General features: G+C 32.9%; 1 protein-coding gene across 1 annotated transcript in view; it reads left to right on the top strand.

Moving 5' to 3' along the window:
* Positions 1–21,942, top strand: part of LOC132708255 (uncharacterized) — a 377,569-nt gene extending 355,627 nt beyond the window's left edge. Inside the window, exons 2-3 of the mRNA XM_060680450.1 lie at positions 13,849–13,990; positions 21,720–21,942. Of these exons, the coding sequence (XP_060536433.1) occupies positions 13,849–13,990; positions 21,720–21,942 (365 nt within the window). The remainder of the gene's footprint in view (positions 1–13,848; positions 13,991–21,719) is intronic.
* The last annotated feature ends 1,138 nt before the right edge of the window (positions 21,943–23,080 follow it).

The raw sequence follows: 23,080 nt of genomic DNA, 5'->3' as shown, positions 1-23,080 counted from the left end.
TGGGTAGCCTCCTAACAACGAAAATTTATATGCAGAAAGTGTATTTTTATAATATAAAGAATACAAGCTTCATTTTGTATAATAAATTACGCTTTATATTGAAAAAGAAAGCACTCCCTTTAATTTTTATCATTTTATTTGAAATAATTTAGGTATTGTCTTACATTCTCGAAAATATTTGGAAAAACAGCGATTTTTTTTGAAGTTTTCAGTTCTTCTGCGGTATTTTCTATTTTTCTTTTTAAATCAATTCCGCTAAAAACCTCTTGGGATTCGGACAAATATACTCCAAACTTTTCGAAACCCCATCCTGATATATTCGAACAACCGAATGATTTTTTTTCTTTTTCAGTTAACATCGTTGGGACCGTTTACAGTTTTTTTATTAACTTTTTAAATGCTCCGTGCCATTCCAATATCAGCCCCATAAAAACACCTGCTGTGTGAATTCAAAGAACCTCTACTATCATTTCAAAGCGTCCTCTGAACACCGAGGACGAGCTTTCCGCAAAAATAACTCCGTAATTTAATAAAGCTAGTTTTAAAAGTTCTAAAGTTCGTTGCTTCGTTACGTGGAAAAATAAGCTACAGCGGGCAAAAGTTAAAACATCCATTAAAGCCGCGTGTTTCTTTGCCACCAAAACGCTCATTCACCTCTGACCGGGGAACTAACGAGGCGATAAAATTACCAAACCACCAAAGAATAACCGAAGAGCGCGATAAAACTGACGAGCCGTAAGCTAGTTTTATTAAACTCCCTTTTATTTTGTAAATTAGGTTTTTTCGTGAATTAAACTGGGAAGAAGTAATTTTAATCTTTGAATTATTTCACTGGAGATTCACAGTCGGATTTTGAACAATTGACCAGCTACACAGAAATTATTTATAAAGACTAGAGTATACAAATACAGTCTTATTATTAACTGTGCGCATTTGACTTCTGGCATATCGTTAAGTATAAACTATAAGGATTCAATGAAACTCCGAAGCCGATGTCTCAAAAGTGATAAATAAAATGCGATACTTGTTTCTCCCATACGGGTATCATCAGATCTATAAAGGCAATTTTTTTGAAATAATAAAATAACTTACATAAATTAATTAAGAATACGTATCTTGGGATACCTTGTCTCAGAAACCATAGGGGACGGAGCCAAAAGTTAAATACAAAAGTTAATTGAGTTATCACAAACCTTACAGGGTGTTCAATTGTTCGCGAGCGAATATCAACTTTCTTATTTTAAATTGAGCATTTGATTTTATCATTAAGTTCTATACAAAGTTCCAGATATATTTTGTACATAACGTCCTATATCTAAGTCTAATCGTTTTTGACATTTTTAATTTTATATGCGAAAGCTGACGTCTGCAAGACATAAAATATCTGCCAATTTCTTCATTCGGAAGCATTCATTGTTTTAATTGATTTGTCGTAGGCAAAGGATTCAAATAACGGATTTCGTAAGAAATTTGTATACATATCTGTATTAATATGTATCGAAATTTCTTATAAAATCCGTTATTCGAGTCCTTCGTCAACAACAACACTTACACACTTTGACGTCTTGCAAATTTCATCTTTCTGATAAAAAATTAAAAATGTCAAAAACGGTTAGACTTAGGCATAGAAAATTATACACAAAATATATCCAGAATGTTGAATAAAATTCAAAAATGAAGTAATTTACCAGGTGTTCAATTTAAAATAAGACAGTTTATATTCGCCCAAGAAAAATCAAACACCCTGTATATGCAATATTAAAATTAACTGAAGGTTACTCCAATTAACTTTTGTATTTAACTTTTGGCTCCTTCCTATACAAAGACGACATTTCAAATGCTCACAGATTCAAACTGGAGTGAGGCCGAATATATTTGATTTTACCGAGATCTAAAAAACGAAAATATAAAAATAATATAAAAAACAACTAATCAAGGATAGGACTCTTTTTGAAGATCTAGTTTTTTACTTTTTGGGTATTTGTGTGAAACAAACATTTTTTTAAAAAAATCGAAATCAAATCTTTAACTTTTTCTAACTAATAGGAGATCAAGAAACTGTAAGGTGCCGCCGATTTCCTTCTCGAGCGTAAAATAATTTTTTCCAAATAAGAAATTGATAAAGGTTAGGAATTGGGTAAGCGTTCATTGACTGCCATTACAGACAATGCAGATATCGGCCGCATATTTGTAAGCTTACAAATATGTGGAGAATTGACTCTTCATAATCTTTCTTTCCAGATTGTTTGCGAAAATTTAACTTAAAAAAGGTGACAAGGCAAGAACCCATTGGACGTCCTGTAGTTTGTATAAAAAAAAATTATCCAACTTTAACTTTAAGAACTATACCATCGATGACAACTTTTGGTAAAGCGATCCATTCAATAAAGAGCTCAATAAATAAATGCCTCATGTGGGCGGGTTATGGTTAAATTTTTGAAATCAAGAAAAATCAACAAAGCATTGTCTGAAATGTTTGGAATATTCTTCAAGTAACTGGTCAAATGCTCATAAGAACTTTAAGCCATGAAGCTAGATTGTAACAAGGTGAATCCATGAAAGACACTACGGGTCGAATGGGAATCTCTTAGTGGGGTCCTTGTTAAGCTGGTGAAAATTATCCACTGTCAAAAAGTCCATAACTTTATATTCTAACCAGACAAGAGCCATTATCAGCTCTAGCGACCACAAGATCTACATTTTCAATTTTACTCCAAAACGATTTTTCAAGTGAGCGTCTATGAAAGTACTGAAACTGAAATTTTTCTGTTTCCGACCTCAATATATTTTTTTTCAGAAATGTTGGTAGACTGTATCATATTCTTCTTGTCGACTAAAGGTTATTTTTCTTTAAATGAGAACACTCTCGTGGTTATTTGCGTCAAATCCATTTGATGCTGATGCTCTTTCTAGAAAATACACAAAATTAGGCGAATTATTTTCTTTCTTAACCGTCGGTATGTAGTCACTCGAAAAGATTCGGCCTAATCCTACAAACTGTGGCATAAAACTCTAAACTCTACAAAAGACGACAAAGACGTTAAAGCCGAATGCAAATATTTTAAAATAGAATTGGCAACATTTAGTCCTCTGTGGTGGAACTGGATTTCGACTTTCATCCATATGGTTTTAGCACGTTCCATAGCTGTTCTCGACGAAGTTGTCTGAGATCTACATTCCAAATTGACGTATTTTGGTATTAACTTAAAATATAAACACTGCTGGATGAACCAAATTTTCAGCAGTAGATTCTTTCGTGCAATTAAATTGTTCTTATCCAATCGGACCAGTTTAGCCTGGCTAGGATTCGATGCATGAAGCCAAAGCCTTCCTCAAGCAATAGTCCATGTTCGAAGATGTGCCACATAAAGTTAGAGCCAGTAAATCTTCTCTACCATTTTAACTTCGAATTGGGAATAAACAATTTGAAATTAAGGATAATTTTCAAATTTGACATCCCCACTTACAAAATAAATTTAAAAAATTGGAATGTTCTCGTGCTGTGTTGCATAAATGTACCTAAAAAGTTCTATTTTAATTCGTGACGGTCGTAGAAAAAGTATATAATATAATATTAAAAGAATAATTAATGACACATAGTATACAATTTTCTTACCCACAATAAGAGGTGAATTTTAAGAATTCGTGATTTATAGTGTGTTTTATAAGACTTGTTGCATGGTGTAGGATTAAAAGTGTCATCGGGTTGAAATTTACGGGAAAAAACAGTGTTTGCTTTACCACTCATGCAATTTGGAAACAAAGGAGGACAAGTTGTGTTGAGGATATCTTCCGCCAAAGTATTTGCTTTCGAGTGTAACAGGAATCGCATTTTTATCATCCGATTTCTCTCAGTTTTCGCAACTCATTAAGACACAAATTCTCTCTAATGTGGCGGATACTATTTCCCTTTCCTTATATTCCATTGTTGATTATAGTAGGTACATTAAAGTTGGGTCAACATTGTGGGGATGTGGTGTGCCTATAAAAACGTTCAGCTAAAAAATTCGCCAAATAAATATGAATACATCCGCACGCCAATCCTAAAAACGGTGATACCGACCGTCGCCGTCAGTTGTCATTCGGCCTAAAAGTATTATAAATTCTCGTTAATATTCATTTAGGAACGTGATTTGGGAACCGTAAAACGTATTAAAGCGGGGAACTGTTTAATCTAATTTCCCTTATTAGGACGTTCACGACAGGGATGAAACTGAAAAGTTTAATTTTTGTTTACCGTAGAATTATTCGGGGGCAACTTTTCACTAAAAGCCAAGCTTAATTCGTTTACGGTTACGTCGGTCTGAAGACATTTGCGGTATTTAAATTTTTGACAATTAAATTTTTCTTAAATTGGTTATGTGGTCGATATCTCTTTTATCTCCGAATCGACCTTTCGAATTGTTGCTTCCGCGATGGTAATATTTTCCAGTCCAGGTCAGTTTTTAAAGAATTTAAATTTCAAATTTTTTCCAACTTTAAGTTATTATTTTTAAATTAAAAATCACTTTTTTCTATTCCCTACCCTAAAATATCCAATTCCACGGATCAAGCATTCGAAAAGTGCCACTTTAAGACATCAGCTTTAGTACTCACTTTCTTCAGGCGCTTCCGGTAAATGAGTTACGAGTTCGGGACATTTTCGGATGTTTTCGCTGGATTGAGACATAAGTCAATTTTGAAGGTCACGTAACACGTCACTAAATAAATATGTTCCTGATGCTTTGCCAGTAAATTTCGGAAAGATCGGAAAAGTGCCATAAAAATTGGAAAAAAAAGAATTGAATACAAAATCAACCTTTACAAAAAATTTTGGATATTTTTTAATAGGTTTTATTATCCAAATACAAAATCCATCTAAATTTGAAGACTTAGGCTAAGTAAATCGACATTTAAAGTTATTTTTTTATATTGTTATTCACCTAAATGTAAGCCCACATTCTATTTCCAAAAATATTATGTTTTTAAAGAATGAAAAAAATAATTTACTTCTATTTTCTCCTTAAAACACGCAAGCAAGGGGAAGGGGAGGTAGTAAAAATGTGTTTTTTTTTTCAGAATTACCTGCCCCCAAAAGTACCTGAGTATTGCTACATGACAAACACAGTTAAAAGTTTGTGTTTTAATACTAAACAGTTAGCACTAGCGTCGAGACAAGTATTCAGCTTTATAAAAGCCTAAAATTCATTCCATATTTTTAAAAAATGTGTTTTGGTTTTTGTAAATACCTTCTAGCAAGTATAAAAGTTTTACTGTGTAAAGGGGTTTCTCTTTTTAACTATCTGTCAAACTTCTTTATTTCTTAACGAGGTGCGTCTATTTTCTTTTACCGCAATTTCGCCGCATTAACTGTTTCTGACTGCTCAGTCCAGTCACTCGCTAATGTATTGCTGCGGTCGTTTTTTCTCAGTTTGCAAATTTTATTCCCCAGGCAGGAAAACCCAAAAAAAAACACTGCAATTCTTTATTGCGGAACTAAAAAGAATTCAGTCACGTTCGCAGCGGTGGTCGTTTTATTGTTTTAAAAGAAAAGTTAAATTAAATGCAACTATAAATTCGGGCATTGAAAAATTCCGGGAACTTTTGTGTGGACGGTTTCCGGCAAACGACGTAGGCAGAGCTAATTGGTCTATTATCGTGTGGATTTTTTACCAAAATGTGGAAAACTACCGCACAATATGTGGAGGTACTTAACTTTTGATGTTGGAGTGGAAACCACATTCTGCTGATGCAAATTATATTGTTTTCAAAATATGACTGCGTCTAACTCATGGGGAAAAGTATAAACTAGCGAATAAAAAATAAACTAATGATAGTTGCGCATTTCAAATTTATTACTGGTTGACATTGTTGATCAGTTTTTCACACGAACGAAAATAAGTGTTTTCTAAACGTCCTCGTGCCAGCCATCCAAATATTTCATAATATCTTACGGTTTTCCGCAACCGCAAAACAATTCCTTTATCATTCCTCCCGTTACTCCAAAGTAAGATTAATCACTTAGATGTTCATTTGCATTCTTCTGCCCTCGCTACGCTCTCCTGTCTGATCTTTCCTCTCGACGCCTTTGTATACATCATTTTTTTTTGCTCGTCATTGGACTTCCAGCGGGTCATAAAAATATCTATAGGGAAATCTCTTGTCACTGAGCTTTTTCCGGAATGCTTTTGTGTTAATTGAGAGCCGTTGTTGATTTAAGGTTGTCGGTTTCAATCAAAATCATTTCCGTAAGAATAAGGTCACGTTTATGCATAAAATGCTTCGATACTTCCAAGGATCTTCTTCTATTTTCAATTGGTCCCAGTATCACTTAATTCCCTCACCTATCACATGCTCCAAATTGAGTTTTAGCTCGAATTAACAAAAACGACAGTAAACAAAACTTTTAAAATTAACTCGAATAATATGTTTTTGTAAGTCATTAGTTGAAGTAGTGCCAAGTTAACACATCATGGTAACTCAATGTTAAAATTTTGTAATAATTTTTTGTCAAATATTAATTTATAACTCACAATATTATTAGAGCATTTTTGGATTCTACGGTCAAAATTGGTATGTAGGATTGCTATTCTGGTATAGGATTCTTAAATAATCGGAAGTCTGTCAAAATGTAACATAATTATTAATTTGCCGAAATAGACACCAACAAACATGTATGCTAATTCATTAGCAACTGCAAGTAGCTATAACTTGATTAATTTAAATGGTACCATTCGATGAGAAATTAAAAAATCCATTCCCTCGTAAAAGAAAATATGACGAACAATTAAGTTAAATTTCTAATTATATTAGAATAAATTTTTGAGCATCTGTGAATATCAGAATTCAGATTATTTAACAAACTCTCCGACCAAACCTAAACCTTCAGTTTCATCATAAACCCGAGCGCAAACCTTATGATAAAATAATATAATACACAGGGAATTCCATGCCCCCAAATATGACCCTGAACAACTCTGGTGCTTAAATTAAGTTTGTAATTGAATATGTTCGATGTAAGTTCGAACCATCAATTAAAAGTATTTCTGTTAAATATTTTGTGTTATAATTTTCCTGAAATCTGAGAGTCTGAGAGTGTGTTCAGTTAATATTAGAAAAGGAAATTTTTCTAAGTAACAAACGCACTATTGCTCTTGTGGGCACACATTGATATGGTGGAAAATTATTCATAACACTTCTAGGTGTAATTTACATACACCTCATAGTTTACGCATTCGTACTTTGTTCCTTTGAAGTATTTTAATAAAACAGACAGGTAATTTCTTAAGTAAGAAATAGTAGTGATAATTATTCTCTGTATGCTGTCATATTAACGATATAGTTATGACCATGCAGAGAAATTATTTTGTGTTAGAAATGATTGGAGATTGTAAAAATAATCGTTATTTTAAGAAAAATCAGTAGCGCACCATCAATCTCTGCCAAAATACACATGTACAATTCCATACGCCCTCCAACAGGGTATTTTGAAAAAAATGTGGTACACTATATAATGCGTCTTGTACAGAGGCCATGTGTCTCAAATTACATAAAAATTTATAAAGTGTTATTACAGATATTAAAAAAAATATTTTTTATTTTTGAAAACTTTACCACCTTGTATCTCAAAAGTTAAGACGTTTAGGACATATGTTCATATGAAGTTTTCTTTTTAGATGGACCCAAAAATCTCCCCCTCAGTTATTAACATTCATAATAAGAATATGTGTACCTACAATTTAGTTTGTTATATGCTTACTGATTGAATTTTAAATTTTAAATTTTAATGATATAGGAATACACAAGTGGGGGCTTGGTTGTTGTGTTACTAGACGTAAAAGTCCACAGCTTTTGTTTTTAAAGATATAGCGCTATTTACAGGTGTAAACTTTAATTTTTGCATCTTTGTCAAGTTGGTTTCGCTTAAACTTGTAATGGAAAGAACCACACTAAAGTTTTTAATGATTACGAGGGAAAAATATGTGGACCCACACAGCTATTTTTTAGTAGCTATGTGCTTTTGATTAGATTCTAAAATCAAAGTGGTTTTGATGTCCGCTGCTATAGATGTTTTATGATAAGATTCATTCATATGAAACATAATTTAAAAATGTAGACAATTCATCAATTGATTGTTTTTTCTGAGTAAATATAACCTGCAAAATTGTCGAAAATGCGATGTCCTGCACAACTTGACACAATCTTCTGCAACGTAACTTAGCCTAATAGGAAATCTTGTAACGATAAATAATTTAGCTCATCCGAGATCGGCAACTTGCTAGGAATATTGCCCAATTGGACCGCGAACGTCATAGTAGATAAAGCTTTAAATTACTGCGAAGAAAACAATTGGAAATTCAGCTCGAGCTGCTCACAGAATCATATATGGTAATTCCGTGATTTCAATCAGAAATTATGCTCTGTCTTTACACGGAACGCAGCAGAGAGACTGTTCGTGGTTAGAAAATGTAATGAATGTGTAAATTATTGCAGCCCGAATTTCTACAAGCGATTCGCTCGCTCGGAAACTTTAATCGGCTAGCTGTGCCAAAAACAGATTTTCTAAAATTTAACTTCATATCCATGCAAATTATACGGTAACGGGCGATTTAATGAAAATACGGAGCATTTACAAAGGTGTCTTTGGAAATGTATTGAGGGTTTGAAATGTATACGTCATAAAATTCGAGTCAGTTGACTTTACATCTAAACTGTTGACGTCATATTATTGTAACGTTAAAAACGGCCTTAAAAAAATCGACTTGAATGCGTTGTTATTTTTCTTTTATGTCGGATTCTATATCTTCTATCCTCATCGCAGAATAATGATTTAAGAACCAAATCTTCAAAATAGTTAAAAATTTATACAAATATAAAGATATACTTAATCAGTCATCAAAGAAACAGCTATGCTAGTATTTCTTTATTTTCCACTGATATTGTCTACGTCCCCGGTATTAATGTTCAGTACAAGGAGAAAATACAGATAATTAAAAAAATTAATTAATTTTGAAATATATCCAGCAACCTGAATATTTTTTGTGTTTTAATATGCAAAAGACAGTGAAGTTGCATTTGGCTTGTTTTTTGCCCGTTTAACTTGAGTTTTTCTCAGAAATATTGAGAAGAACTTGTATTTCAACTGACCACCGAGACGCTCATCCCAAACACCAACTCCGGCTATTTTTGAACGCTCTTTCTCATATGTGGCTTCTAAAATATTCCATTCTGAGATACAGATCAATGCCTCAACGTGAAATCATATTCGTCATTCAGATCTAAATTTAAGAATTATCTAATTAATAATAATAATAATAATAATAATAATAATATATTGATATTTACACATATTTTATTAAATTATAAAATCCAAGGTTAATTGAAATTGTAGTATAGGTATTAATAATTTAATAAAAATTAAATGTATATATTAAATATTATATATTAAATATAATATATAATATAATATATGTAATATATTATATAGAGATATAATAATTGAGGGAATAGAATAGAAACGCCTTTATTTTTAACTTGCCGAAGGGCAGCAAGCTGTTTGCTGAACTAAGCAAGTTACAAAACAAAACCGAATGAATATAAATGAGTAAATAAATGAGTTGCAAATATGCAAAACATACTAAATATACAATAAAATACATTTTTTTCAGAAACTACGGCTAAAAGTGTGCTACATAATAAATAAAATTAACCAACTAATTATCAAGAAAGCGTAAAACTCAGTGCTTATGGAAAGTTAAAAAAGCAATTACGTAATTCAGAGTTAAACAGTTTCGGAGCCACATAAGAAAAGGACGTTTGAAATAATATTGTTGTAGTAGTAAGCTTTTCACGTTAATGTTTCGGAGTTCCGCTTCTAAGAATTGTATGCCAAATGGAGCTTTAATCTATCTTCCATATTTAGCAATTTTAAATATTTTATTTTATGGCTTAAGGCTAAAAATAAAGCGAATGCACGAATTCTGAATTCTTTGCAATCCTCATTAACATCTGGAATAGCTATATTTGCCTTATTAAGGTTAACATTTGCATTTGCCCAGTCTTTTCTTAAGGCATTAATAAACCATGTTGAGCAGAGTGATGGAAAATTTCATTTAAGCGTGAATTTCATTAGAGGTGAATCTCATACGTAACTGTTGTTACAGTCCGCGACACTCTTTTCGATATCAAATGGTCCGAAAATTGAATTCTGTGGGATTCTCTCTACTAATCTTTGTAAGCAGTATTATATTATAGTAGTATTCCGCTGTGCGGGGAAAACAGAATTAACTATGCAATAATTAAAAATTAACTTTAGGAACGGGACAATAGCAGGACAGCATAGTTTAATCATTTATAGTGCCAGCCCATCGGATCCAGTAACCTTAGACCTTACATGTTTAAGCACTTCCACAGTATCGACGTCCTTGACCTGTCGCAGCGAAACTGTATTTGCAAATGTGTGATTATTTTGATAAATATATATTAAATTTTCTTCTAGATGGGGAGCGACACTTTCAACCAATGAAAAAATTATTTGTGAAATGTGGGTTATTCAATAAGTTTGGTATTTTGTATTTTTCAAAGAAACTTCCACAGGCTACTGTAATACTTTTTATAAAACTTCTGGATTCCTCCTGCGTCGGTTTTTATTGACTCGATCTAGCTACCTTTTCGCTAATCATCCTGTTGGTTTCTTCAGAGCTTGAGCTAAAGTGACCGAAACGTTAGCTAATTCGACGCAGGAGGAATTCAGGAGTATTGGTATTTTCTAATTATTTTTTAATTTGTGATATACAGGGTGTCCCACCACATGACTGCCATAGCTTGGGAGTGTGCTGAGGGGGGTCATCACAAGTTAAAAATGTCAAATGAACATATATTTGGAATGCTATTCAAACAGCATTTGAAATTTTGAACGAACCCCTTTATTAGTTGTTCACATTCGCTGTTTTACATTAAGAGGAACATCATCCAGTAATATTAATATTAAAAATGGGATTCCCGGGTTTGTCATGGATATTCAAGTGCCCAACAATGTGATTTCTTGGTGTCTTTGATATCATTTCGGTAAGATGAGTAACATTATCCAGCGACTAAATTCAAGTCTTGAAGCGTACCCGGCAGGTTTAAAAGCTTGTACAGGTAAAATGTGATACGGGTACAAACCGAAATTATGGAAAGTTCTCCATACTTTCATCCGGCATATTGTCTCTTCTTGAGCAAGTTCCTGTTAAACGGGACGTTCAGAAGTAGCTGTAGAAAGCTTCCCTGTATGTCTCAAACATCGATGAACTTTGCTAAATCAGTTCTACGAGACACTCTACGAGAGGGAAATCGTCAAAGATATTCATTAACTGCCGCTCGTCCGTTTTCATTACACAATCCATAACCAAAGTGAATTTCGGCGTATTCTTCATTCGAAAAAATAAACATTGTATTTTGAAGAATATTTTAATGTAACGCATGAAAATAAATCCGCAAAATTAATTTAATTGACGTTTACTGTCACAATATATAAGATTCACAGCCACCTGGGCTTTTTAATAATAATATTAACGGCCGAAAGTAATACTGGAGCAACTAATTCAATAAAGCGGTTTAAATGGTCGTTAAAATTTCAAATGCTTGAAGCTCAGTTAGACTAGCGTTCCGGGTATACATGCCTGAGTAAACTTTTTTTTATCTTTATATGCCGTCCGGTCAGTAGCAGAACCAGATTTTTTATATTCGGTTAATAGTTTGTACGATATTTTTGCATGATTTTGGCGTGACACGAGCTTTCTCAAGGGGAGCGTGTACAACAAAAAGTGATATAACCAATTTGTTCAGTAAACTGACTTTATCATAAACTAGGAGCATCAAAAATAAAAGCACAATTCATATTTTTCAAATCGTTTTCGAAATCTACAAGATTACAATTTTTGGTGGTCTTTCACGAAAGGTGCAATTTAGTGTACAAGAAAACGTTGTATCATGCATATCATTATATTATGATGCGCAACGTTTCCTACAATTAAATCGTTATTGGATATCGCGATGGTGTCTGTCAAGGTATGCTTTCCGAATTGGATGTGCTACCACCTGATTAAAGCTATAAGCATAAAGAAAATTATAAAGCAAACTTGTATTGTTATTTTGACGCTTCTAATTAATATTTAAATCACCCCTTTTTAAAATTTCATCAATTTGGCCATAGCATTTTCCAAGTGTAATGTCTATTTTACATTTTACAAAATATATTACAATTATGTATTAAATTAATCATGCTATTAAAAGATACTTAATGGTATACTTTATAGTAAATTATTTATTGCTTGTAAACTATCAATACCAAGAGTTAGTTTAATTTTTTTATTGTTAAGACTTGATTCGACGCTACATGCCCACTATGACCATCCTGAGAAAATGTCTCTCTAACAATTCTGAAGACAAGCTTAATTAGAGTTAAATATAAATTTGGTGCAGCAACTAAGCAAGTTACATAATTTAAAACGAATCCTTTCATCAGATTAATTCTTCACTAGCCCGTAAATGTTTCGTTATTAGTATTTGTTTTATTTATTTGTCTATAAAATAAGCCAAAAACCAGTCAAGACACAGACATAGCTGTTGTGTGATGGAATTTTAATATTAAGACGTTAATTATTAATTGAATTAACGAAATCAAATTTTTGATATATCTGAAGATCATAGTCAAATTTTATGAAGGCAACCAACAAGTAAAATATGAGAGGTTTGGTTCTTTCGGTCTGAAAATAATGTTGACCGAAACTTCCCTCGGCCGTTATAAATCAGTCTGTCCTATCTCACAGTGGCAATCCCTTCAATGATGCGAAACTGACCAGGATCTACAGGGGGCGATAGACCAGAGATCATAAATTCAGAAAGGGCGATCAGCGAAAAATACAATCGGGCCTAAGGCAATGCGTGTGCGGTGCACTAAAGGAACGATTCCGGTAATTCCTCAATGGTAACAAGATTCTCAAATCCATTCACTTTTGTGAATGCATTTTAGTACACCGATCTTTCATATTCATATGCTTAATATGCTACTATGACTTTTGAGTTTTAACTCTTTATGAGAAATGAAGAACATTTCCTAATTACTGTAATTAAGTATTACGTTTGGTCTTAAATTAAATCTTCGGGTAATTGCATCTTTTACTTTGATTATTTAATTACTAATTTGGTTTCGGTAGGCAGGTTTACCACTATTCTAAATAAAATAAATCATATTTAAAAACGTTTGATTTTGAGGTTGTAACCCTGTACTATACTGATTCTAACCAATACTTACTCGTATGAAAATTGATCTTAGTTTTGCACTATCCTTCGTAAAGATTGTAAAACGGAAGGATTAACATCATCTTTTTGGTATTCATGTGGATATTTGCTTGGACATCCTGGTCAGCATTTTCCATTTTGCTTGATTAAATCGAACTTATTATTTGTTAATATTTTCGGCAGCCTCGAAATAACAACATTATTGTGAGCAAAAGTCAGGCAGGGATACAAATAAAAAATTCAAATCCTTCTCTATTGTTGGGTGACATTTGAAACTGGAATCTAAAAGAGTATTTTTTTCGTTATAATATAACGGCGAATTATATTATACAACAATTCTGCTTAATTTTAAAGTTGTGCCTTATACAAATTTACTTTAGGAACGCAAGACGTAAAAGTAAAATGCATTAACAAAACCATAACTTTTAGTTTAGAATTTGATTAAATTTGTCCTGTTTAGATGATGACACGTCAAACTAATAAGCCCGAAATATTGCAGACACAGATCTTTCGTCGATATATCATTATCGAGATCTTTCGATGCGTCAGCGTTTTTTAATTTTCTCCCTTTCCCTTTATTTTCAGCTTCGAGCATCTATGAAGTGGAAGCCGTGCTCGGGGGCATTGCGAAGCTGCCATGCGATATCGACCCATCGGTTGCAGGAGATAAAATGCACATCGTAGTTTGGTTCAAGGAAAAAGATAATGGACGAACTCCCATTTACACGTAAGTGTTAATGTTAGATTTACGGGTCAGTTGTCATCGTGATTTTCGATTTGGTAAAAGTGAGTGGCAGCTAAATATTCGAATAGAATTAATTTCGTAGAATTACATAAAATATAAAGAGAACATTTTAGTCTGGTCTCCTGAATTTTTCATAGGACAGGTCCAGAAAAGAATGACTTAATATAAGTAGTATTATTTAATTTAATGTGATGTTTTTCAACTCAATTTGTTTTTTAAAAAAATATATTTTTCTTCCGAAGCACTGTAATCTGCTCGGTTTCTGTGCTGGCGTTTCGGCCCTTTATTGGTTCATCATGAGGAAAAATGAGGAAAAAATATATTTTATTATTATTTAACCTGGAAAAGCGATGCGAAAACTATAGCTTCAGAAATAACTAAATAGTCACTTTGCAGTTGCTTACTATTGCGGGATTCTCGATTGGAGTTAATTATTTTGACCATTATTGACTTGTGGTGGTCCTCTGTGTGGTAAACGGAATCACAAGAATAATCCAGTAAATAAATCAAGTAATCAAAAATAATAAGAAATTAATGATGAAACCTGAAGAAACAGTCTACGAAGTTTCGTCAGAAATTCAAGAATTAAATAATGTACATTTACTATTTACCATTTAAAACAAGGATGTTGGGTGCTGTGAAATACTTACCGTTCCTTAATTAACTTTAATCTTTAGAATTTGATATCAACAGATGATATTGAAACAGAATGAAACACAATTTAAATTGTCGAAAAAAGATTCCATTACATTTTGCACAACTCGTCTGTTTATGTCATGTTTCCGTTTCGTTTTCCGGTTAATAAATTGGTTTCTAAAACGAGATAAGCTTTGCAGCTAAACTATTTATATTTCACATTTTCTCTATCAAAAGGAAATGGTAGTAAGATCAGCTGTCCGAGTATTTTCGTATTACCTTACGACATGCCACATATTAATGGAAATGTATAAACAATTTCATATTAATTTTGCACTGCGTCCGTAGCACACAGGCGAATTTGATCAAATGCCGGCCAATATTATTTATCTTAAAAAATATCTAAAAATGACGAATAATGAATTTATTTAAGAAAAGTATAAATTTTAATGATAATACAGTATTTTACACTATTATTCCGTTACACGTAAAAATATACAGTGTGTTCGAAAAGTCGTACCTAAGTTATATACTGATTAATAATTTTTTTTTAGAATGATGTTAGAACATTTTTAATTTAGTTTCTTACTTGTTCACATTTTTACGTAATTCATTTATTTTTCAGTGACAGTTATTAAAACTTTTTTTAACAACACCAACAATGTGTATTATTGAAGAAAAACATAAAACAGTTCTAAATTTAACCTTGAATTATGATAATGTATACGTAATTACAAAAATAATATTACAAAAACATAATCATAAATATTTTAGAGAAAAGGGGTAAAAACGGAGATGAGATATTGATATTTGAGTACTTTGAGTATTAAGAATTTCGCAAGTATAATCTTATTATTTAGGGCAATAAACAAGCAGAACTTTTTATGACAAGTCTTTTTATGGACTATTGAAATTTGTACAGTTGCGTCTATGAAAATCTAGTACAAAAACATATCTCATAATTCCTGGTCTATTATAAAAAAAATCTGATTAGATACCTAATAACTTTCTGTCTCACAAATTTTTAAAATGACTCAGGGCAAACACAGGTTTTAAAAAAACACTTAATAGTCTAGGATATAAATATTTCTTCTCAAAAAGCTGTAAATCTGGCAATATTGCCATTAGCATTTTTAAATTTTGCATGTTCAAAAACCCTACAATAGTAAATTTTACCAAAATTAAAAAATAGATACCCATTAAGATCGCAAATTATCGCATAAATAAGAAAATATGTCCTTTTAAGGACATATTAAATAAGAGTTCTATGCTAATTTGAAGATGGGGAAACGCGGGGAAATGTACTTTTTGTCCAAAGAAAACGAAACATTTAGGTATTTTAAGAAGCGACGCCATTGTGACATTAAAACAATTCATAGATGATAATAATTGCATAGATAATAATAATTATATGCTTCTACTTACCACTAGCAATAGGCTCTATACTATAATTTTATTATTTTTCAATCACCAACTTTCGAAAAAATGGTTAAATATACACTGATGCACTCTGATTAATAAACTTTCAAGTTTCAATAACAATATGGGGCGTACCAACGCGAATCAAAACAAAAGTTTGTTTATTTATAATAACCAGGTAACTAGATCACTGAAATGTGCATTTAGCTCAAGATTTTTAAATTTCAGTTTCTGATTTCCAGCCAGCTTTTGAGGAAAATTCGCCTGTGTGCGTCGCCACAAACAATTTGATGCTGCGTAAGATGGGGGTTTCATTTAAAGCAGGTCAGCACCCGATGAAATTAATAATGACCGCAAACAATGCGAGGCCCTGGTATAATGTGGATAATAAACGAGACACAAAACACGACACACGACATTAACGACACTGCTTCACTGCCGGCTTAATTAGGCGGTCGTTGTCTGGTATATTGCCAAGGGAGCAGAATATCGAGTGCCAAAGTGGCTCTTGTGCATTGCGTGTCTAGAAAAATGCATCGTACAATATAGGCATAAAAACGCGTTCCTTCACCGGCAACCATTTACATTCATTCATGTTATCGAACGTATGGGAAAACATATTTATTGCTACTTTACCACTATCATTAATATCAACTAAAGTGCTGGAAGCTGCAGATGAGCGAACCAAAGCTTTCGTGTAATTTTTTACAAAAATCTGCATGAATAAACAAATGTATGTGCAAAAATAAAAATGTTGTTTAGACCAGGATATCGATCTATGAAGGCTCATTTTTTCCATTATCTCGGCGTCTCCGCAGATTTTTTTGAACTTGTGCAATTTTTTTTATATATAAAGTGTCATGGCGCCCACGCATAAAATTTTTATGCAAATTTCAAGTAGGCGATATTTTTTTCCCTATTTTACTTTGTTAAATTCTAGATTTTCGATGTTTTTGGGTCGGTTCACATACTGATTCGGCCAAAATTAGCTGTAATTATTAAAAATCATATGATTCTACTGGTTAAAATGAGTTGGAATTATTCAATAAAGGAAGAAAATCTGCCAATTATATCACAAGGAAAAATAATTGGTAGATCTTCCGAAATCACAGTGAACACTAAGAGGTCTTTCACAGGAAGATGCTGTTTGCGACATATTCGTATCCGAGATAAAGAAGATACTGCTGCACGTATCGCCTTGTGAATAAGTCTATTTGAATGTACCTATCTGCTCCTTAGTATCTCGCATACATTATCTGAAACAGCAGTGAACAGTGAAACAACTCTAAGCAAACTCAAATTTTACTACTCTGTGTCTTACGTTACGTAGGATTAATGTGTCACAATAATTGAAGCCTTCCTGATGCAGTTTGATGTGAAAGTTGGTGAGTCAAAATAAGTGAGAATTTAAAAGCTGTTAAATTAATACGCAATATATCGAATGACACAAGGAAGTGGGAACGCTCTATAACCTCAAAATAGTTTGTCGCAGCCATTGAAAATTTTACTAACTTAATGTCAGTAGCATATCACCTTATTCTCAATTTGTAGTATGATCATTCAAATCAACAACACAGCAAAACCAATAAGTAACAAAAATATAACAATTATCAGAATTTGCAATCGTGCTGATACACAGAGACTAAGCTTCTGTAATGTATTGGTTCCTTTGGACAAGTCACAAAAAGTTTCGGCTCGGTAAATAGTATTTCCATTTGAAATTCAACAATTACCGTCGATTCCTCTTAAGCCTCTGGAGTGTCCAAAAATTGCACCTTTGACCTATATTCAGTCAAATTTCAAATTGCCCTGCAATACCATTTAAAAGTTATAGTATTACCGCTCTCTTGTGTCATCCCATATACACATACAAATTTTAATTTTAAAAATGCGATTATCAAAAATTTGTTCTGTACTTTAAAATCATTTACTAAATATCGCTACGATGCGAAGAACAAATTTTTAAAATATCATGTGTTAATAGTATATTATGCAGAAAGTTTGGTAATAGAATATTATGCAACAAGTGCGGTAAACAGCATTTAAATCACACGTGTATTTGGCACGAGCGAAGCGAGTAATGCTGCCAGTATTTCATATTTTTGTACTTCACATCTTCGTTATTTTCAATGTACAAAATTTAAACTATATATTTGAATCTAGTTTTAAAATTTAGAAAATTCAGTTGAATATGCGAGGACAAGTTTATCGCTAGCCTTGTAAAACTTATAAAGAAGGCTCGCTAAGTTAATTTATATAGTCCCTATATTCGGATAAACACTTTGTAATAAATTTCATAACGCAACAATAATTCTCATTGACCCACATAATAATTAGCAAGTAATTGTGAATCATGCTTAAAATAATATCTCGCAAATGCCTATGTCTGCGTAATTGAATCAAAAATGGAAGTCTTCTGATTAAATTAACGCACCAAAGGCAAGTGTTTATTAAACACAGCGACATCGAATTCCGTTAAAATTATATCTTCCAGGAATGTTTCACCGAAGACACAGCATGCGGATGCGGACTATTATTTGTAGCAAAGGGAATTACAAATATGTTAGCCTTTGTTGTTCCTTATATGATTAATGTCGTCCATGTCTCTAGTTTGTTTGCGTGTATTTGCTATAATTTGCTTGTTAAAAATTCTCTTTACAACTTTATGTAGGTAGACAGACCCCATTAAAACTAATTTGAACAGTTGTCTATATACAAAGTGATCTGTTGTCATATGAAAGCAACAAGTTCGGATTATGTGTCTGTATTTTCGCGGCCTTTATAGCTTAGTGGCATTTCCGAAAAAGCAGATTAGGAGAAGCCTGGTGAAAACAAAATACTATCGTGAAAAGTTTCTAGGTACATTTTTTCGCGATCACAGTGTTATAAAATGCTGGATATACATGTAAAGAGTGATCCATTAGTTTTTAATTTTTTCTTGGCTGTAAATCTAGGATAACTAGATATACAAATCTTGAAACAAATTTGCAAAAATTTAATATACCATGATCTTGTTTCATTTTAATTAAACTGCCATTAATTTATGATTCGGTACTCTCAGTTACCCTCTATATGCGGGCAAAGTATGTATATCAGCCAATGAATCATCCTGTATTATGCTGCGAAGATCACATTTTTCACACATAACAAATAATAAACGTAAATATTTAAAAATGCAACTAATTAGCAACATGCTAAAAAATTAACAAAACATTATTAAACTAGTTTATTCTAATAATCTATATCAAACGTCAGTCATATTATGATGCATAAACGAATGCTTATTATTTATTTATTTTTTTTATCACATAAAATGCATGGCATTGAAAAAGTTTCACTTTTATTTATTTAGATAGTTTCGTTATTGGGTCGTTTTATTAAGGTTTATGATATCGAAAGATTAAGATCTTATAAATAACTTGCGTTTTGTCAAAACCTAACCTAAAATGTTTCAAACGCTGAAGCAAGTACACATTAAATTTATCCAAGAGGTCATTCACACGCTTTTGAAAGAGCTCTAATCGAAATGAAATGTAACAAAATAGACAATGTAACTTTTTTTTTTAAAGAAACTTCCACAGGTTACTGTATAGTTTTTACAAAACTTCTGGATTTCTCCTGCATCGGTTTCTGCTAAGTCGAACTTGCTAACGTTTCGCCAATCATCCTGTTGGCTTCTTCAGAGCTTGACTGAAACTGACTCATATTTTAGTCTGTACCTGTTTATATATTGTTTGAGGGAGGCGGAGCTAAATGAGGGACATAAACATCGTCTCGGATGACTGATATGTGGTCAGTGATGTTTTGAATGTAAGGAAGGACCACAGTCGCAAATGTACTTCCTTACATTCAAAACATCACTGACCACATATCAAAAGTTCTAAAGAAGTATAACGTCAAAACTAGATTTACCACTTCCAGCCACCAACATCTTCGGTTCGTCAAAGACAAAATTCCATGTGAGATACCAGAAGTTTACAGCATTCCATGCATATGCGGCAAAGAATACATTGGAGAGACCCGACGAAAAATATCAACTATACCCAAAGAATACTAAAGAGCCTTACTACTAAGACTAATAAACCCATCAACTGTTGAAGGACACACTCATGAAACCAGACATAAAATTTTATTCGATAAAACTGAAATTCTGGCATGTAATCAGCGAAAAATCCTAGAGTCTATAGAAATCTATAAGCAACCTAACAATCTTAACCGCGACTCAGGTCTCTACCTGTCATCAATATGGGAGTCAGTCATCTGAGATGATGTTTATGTCCCTAACTTAGCTCCGCCCTCCTCAAACAATATATAAGCAGAGTAAAATATTAGTTTCAGTCAAGATCTGATTCCTCCTGTGTCGGTTTTTGCTGAGTCGAAATTGCTGACGTTTCGCCAATCATCCTGTTGGCTTAATCAGTTTCAGTCAAGCTCTGAAGAAGCCAACAGAATGATTGGCGAAACGTCAGCAAGTTCGACTCAGCAAAAACAGACGTAGGAGGAATCCAAAAGTTTTGTAAAAAGTAATGTAACAACATATTATATATCCCAGTTAAAAAACATCTTACATTCGTTTATTAAGCATTTGAGCTTGAATATCAAATAAACCGTGAGTCCAATGCAGTTTGTCATAATATAATATTTCCTACCGATTTCAATAAAAGCCATCAAAACACCCTTTATCGAAAAAAAAATCGCAACAAAGCAAAGGGGATCAGAAGGAATTTCTACATTAAAATATATTTGCTTATATTTTCGTGCTTTGGGATACTCATTTTCAAAGAAGCTTCCACATGCTACTGTCATATTGTTTACAAAACTTCAGCGTTCCTCCTGCGTCGGTTTTTGTTGAGTCGAACTTGCTGACGTTTCGTCAATCACCCTGTTGGTTTCTTCAGAGCTAAGCTCTGAAAAAGCCCAGGCTGATTGGCGAAAAGTTAGCAAGTTCGACTCAACAAAAACCGATGCAGGAGAAACCCAGAAGTTGTGTGAAAAGTATTTGGGATTCTCTGTTAGTGTTTTTAGCAGCTTATAAGAAAATCACTTGCTAACATTTATAATATAAAAAACATAAAATTAAACTGTAAGACTTTGAAATATCAACGCTTTGCTTGACAGTGCAGAAAGACTTGTTTTTCATGGCCATCTATGTAAATTCATTTAACTTTCTTTCGATGAAACACTTGGTACCCAGAGGTGTCCGTTTTGGTTAATGTGCTGAATGGATGCTCATTGGAAGATAATTTTTATGTGTGTTTTCCATTTCCATTATTAGTTTCTTTGTTTTCTCTTGACTGATTAGTCGGACCACGAACTACACTTACCTTCTGTTATCTTTTTTCCTCTTTTAATTCAATTCTTCACAACCTATGCACACACCAAAATTTGGACTGCTATATTGAATTCACGTATGTCGAGTCCCAGTGCCGTGTATAAGTTTAAATAATGGATTTAAAAAATTAAATAAAAAGAAGATAACAGAAAGTCAGCGTGATTTATGAGTTTGTCCAATAAATCAATCAATGGAAACCAAGGAAACCTATAATTTACTTTAAAATTATAATTTCAATAAATTAATATATAACTAGTTTAATTCCCGTAAAACCGCCTTAAATATTTTATAAAACTAGAAGTAAATTATCGACATTTGTTACAGGATCGACGCAAGGGAGAAACCGCTGGAACAAGGCAAACGGTGGGTCGCGGAAAATTATCTGGGAATCGAAAGGGCATTCTTTAGGGTTCAGGATCATCCGGCGAAACTGACGCTGGACAACGTAAATGACAGCGATGCTGGCGTTTATTATTGCCGGGTCGATTTCAGACAGACGCCAACCAGGAATGTCAAGGTTATCCTAAATATAATTGGTACGTGGTAGTAAATTATTGACGTTCCGGCTCTTTCCGGTATTTTGGGAAAAGCCCATTTCCCTTAATCTGTTTTATTTACACTAACGGACGATGCGGCAAAATATTTGGTGAACTTGGTTTGTGTGACTGCAATGCGCGTGATAAATGTATGAATAGAATAGGATTTAATAACAAACAATAGTTGTAGGAAATTGTATGTAACTGTACGAAATAACACTTTTTAACAAGGGCATCCGCCATTTGTGCAACTAGGGCAATTCCCAATTAGTTTCATTCGTTTAAGTTTGTTTATATTTATATTTATTGTTATATTTAACTTCTATGACATCCGGAGCAATAAACTCAACCATGGAGAACAGATAAAGATTCTCCAACTATAAATCGCAAAACTATTACGTATCTAGTTAACTAGTTATAATACGACCAAAAATATAATTCTTTTATTGCTTTGACGTTTTAAGTATTTTATAGTACCTTAACCGCAGACCTTCGCAGGACCGCGGTCAAACCCATCTCAACAGATGTTTATTCTGCATTAAGTAGGTCTTGCCTGAGATGGACCGTAATGATTATTTGTAGAAATTTTTATTTCAAGCGTATATGGACCGTTTTAAATTTGATTAAGCATTGATGATGCGAGATATTTCCGAATAAGTAGAAGCTTTTATTTTAATAGCAGTTTATCTTACGGGTAAGTTTGAAAATAATCATTTTGTTTGTGTGTGTGTGTGTGTGTGTGTGTGTGTGTGTGTGTGTGTGTGTGTGTGTGTGTGTGTATGTGTGTGTGTGTGTGTGTGTGTGTGTGTGTGTGTGTGTGTGTGTGTGTGTGTGTGTTGAATGTTTACAATTTTATAAGAAAAACAAGTGACATTACCAAAATTCCGAATTCAATTATAAGAAAAAATTGTTGCAAATGGGATAGTCAACAGGGAAGTGAGAGACGATTTAGGGGTATAATCTACGACGCTTGTAAAGTGGATAGCGTTTTAACCCTAGAAGAACTGCATAAAAAAGTACTGACAGACTTAAACATCAGTTGTGATATGATATATACTATGATATGGAGGTAATCATTTGGTCTGCGTTGAAAGCGCATATAACACTGCACCAAAATTTAGTGATAGTACTCTAAACGTAATTCGACAA

The sequence above is a fragment of the Cylas formicarius genome, unplaced genomic scaffold, assembly GCF_029955315.1.
Source record: "Cylas formicarius isolate icCylForm1 unplaced genomic scaffold, icCylForm1.1 PGA_scaffold_10__41_contigs__length_53128322, whole genome shotgun sequence".
Taxonomy (NCBI): domain Eukaryota; kingdom Metazoa; phylum Arthropoda; class Insecta; order Coleoptera; family Brentidae; genus Cylas; species Cylas formicarius.
Note: the sequence above shows the minus strand (reverse complement) of the source record. Positions and strands in the feature narration are given on the sequence as shown.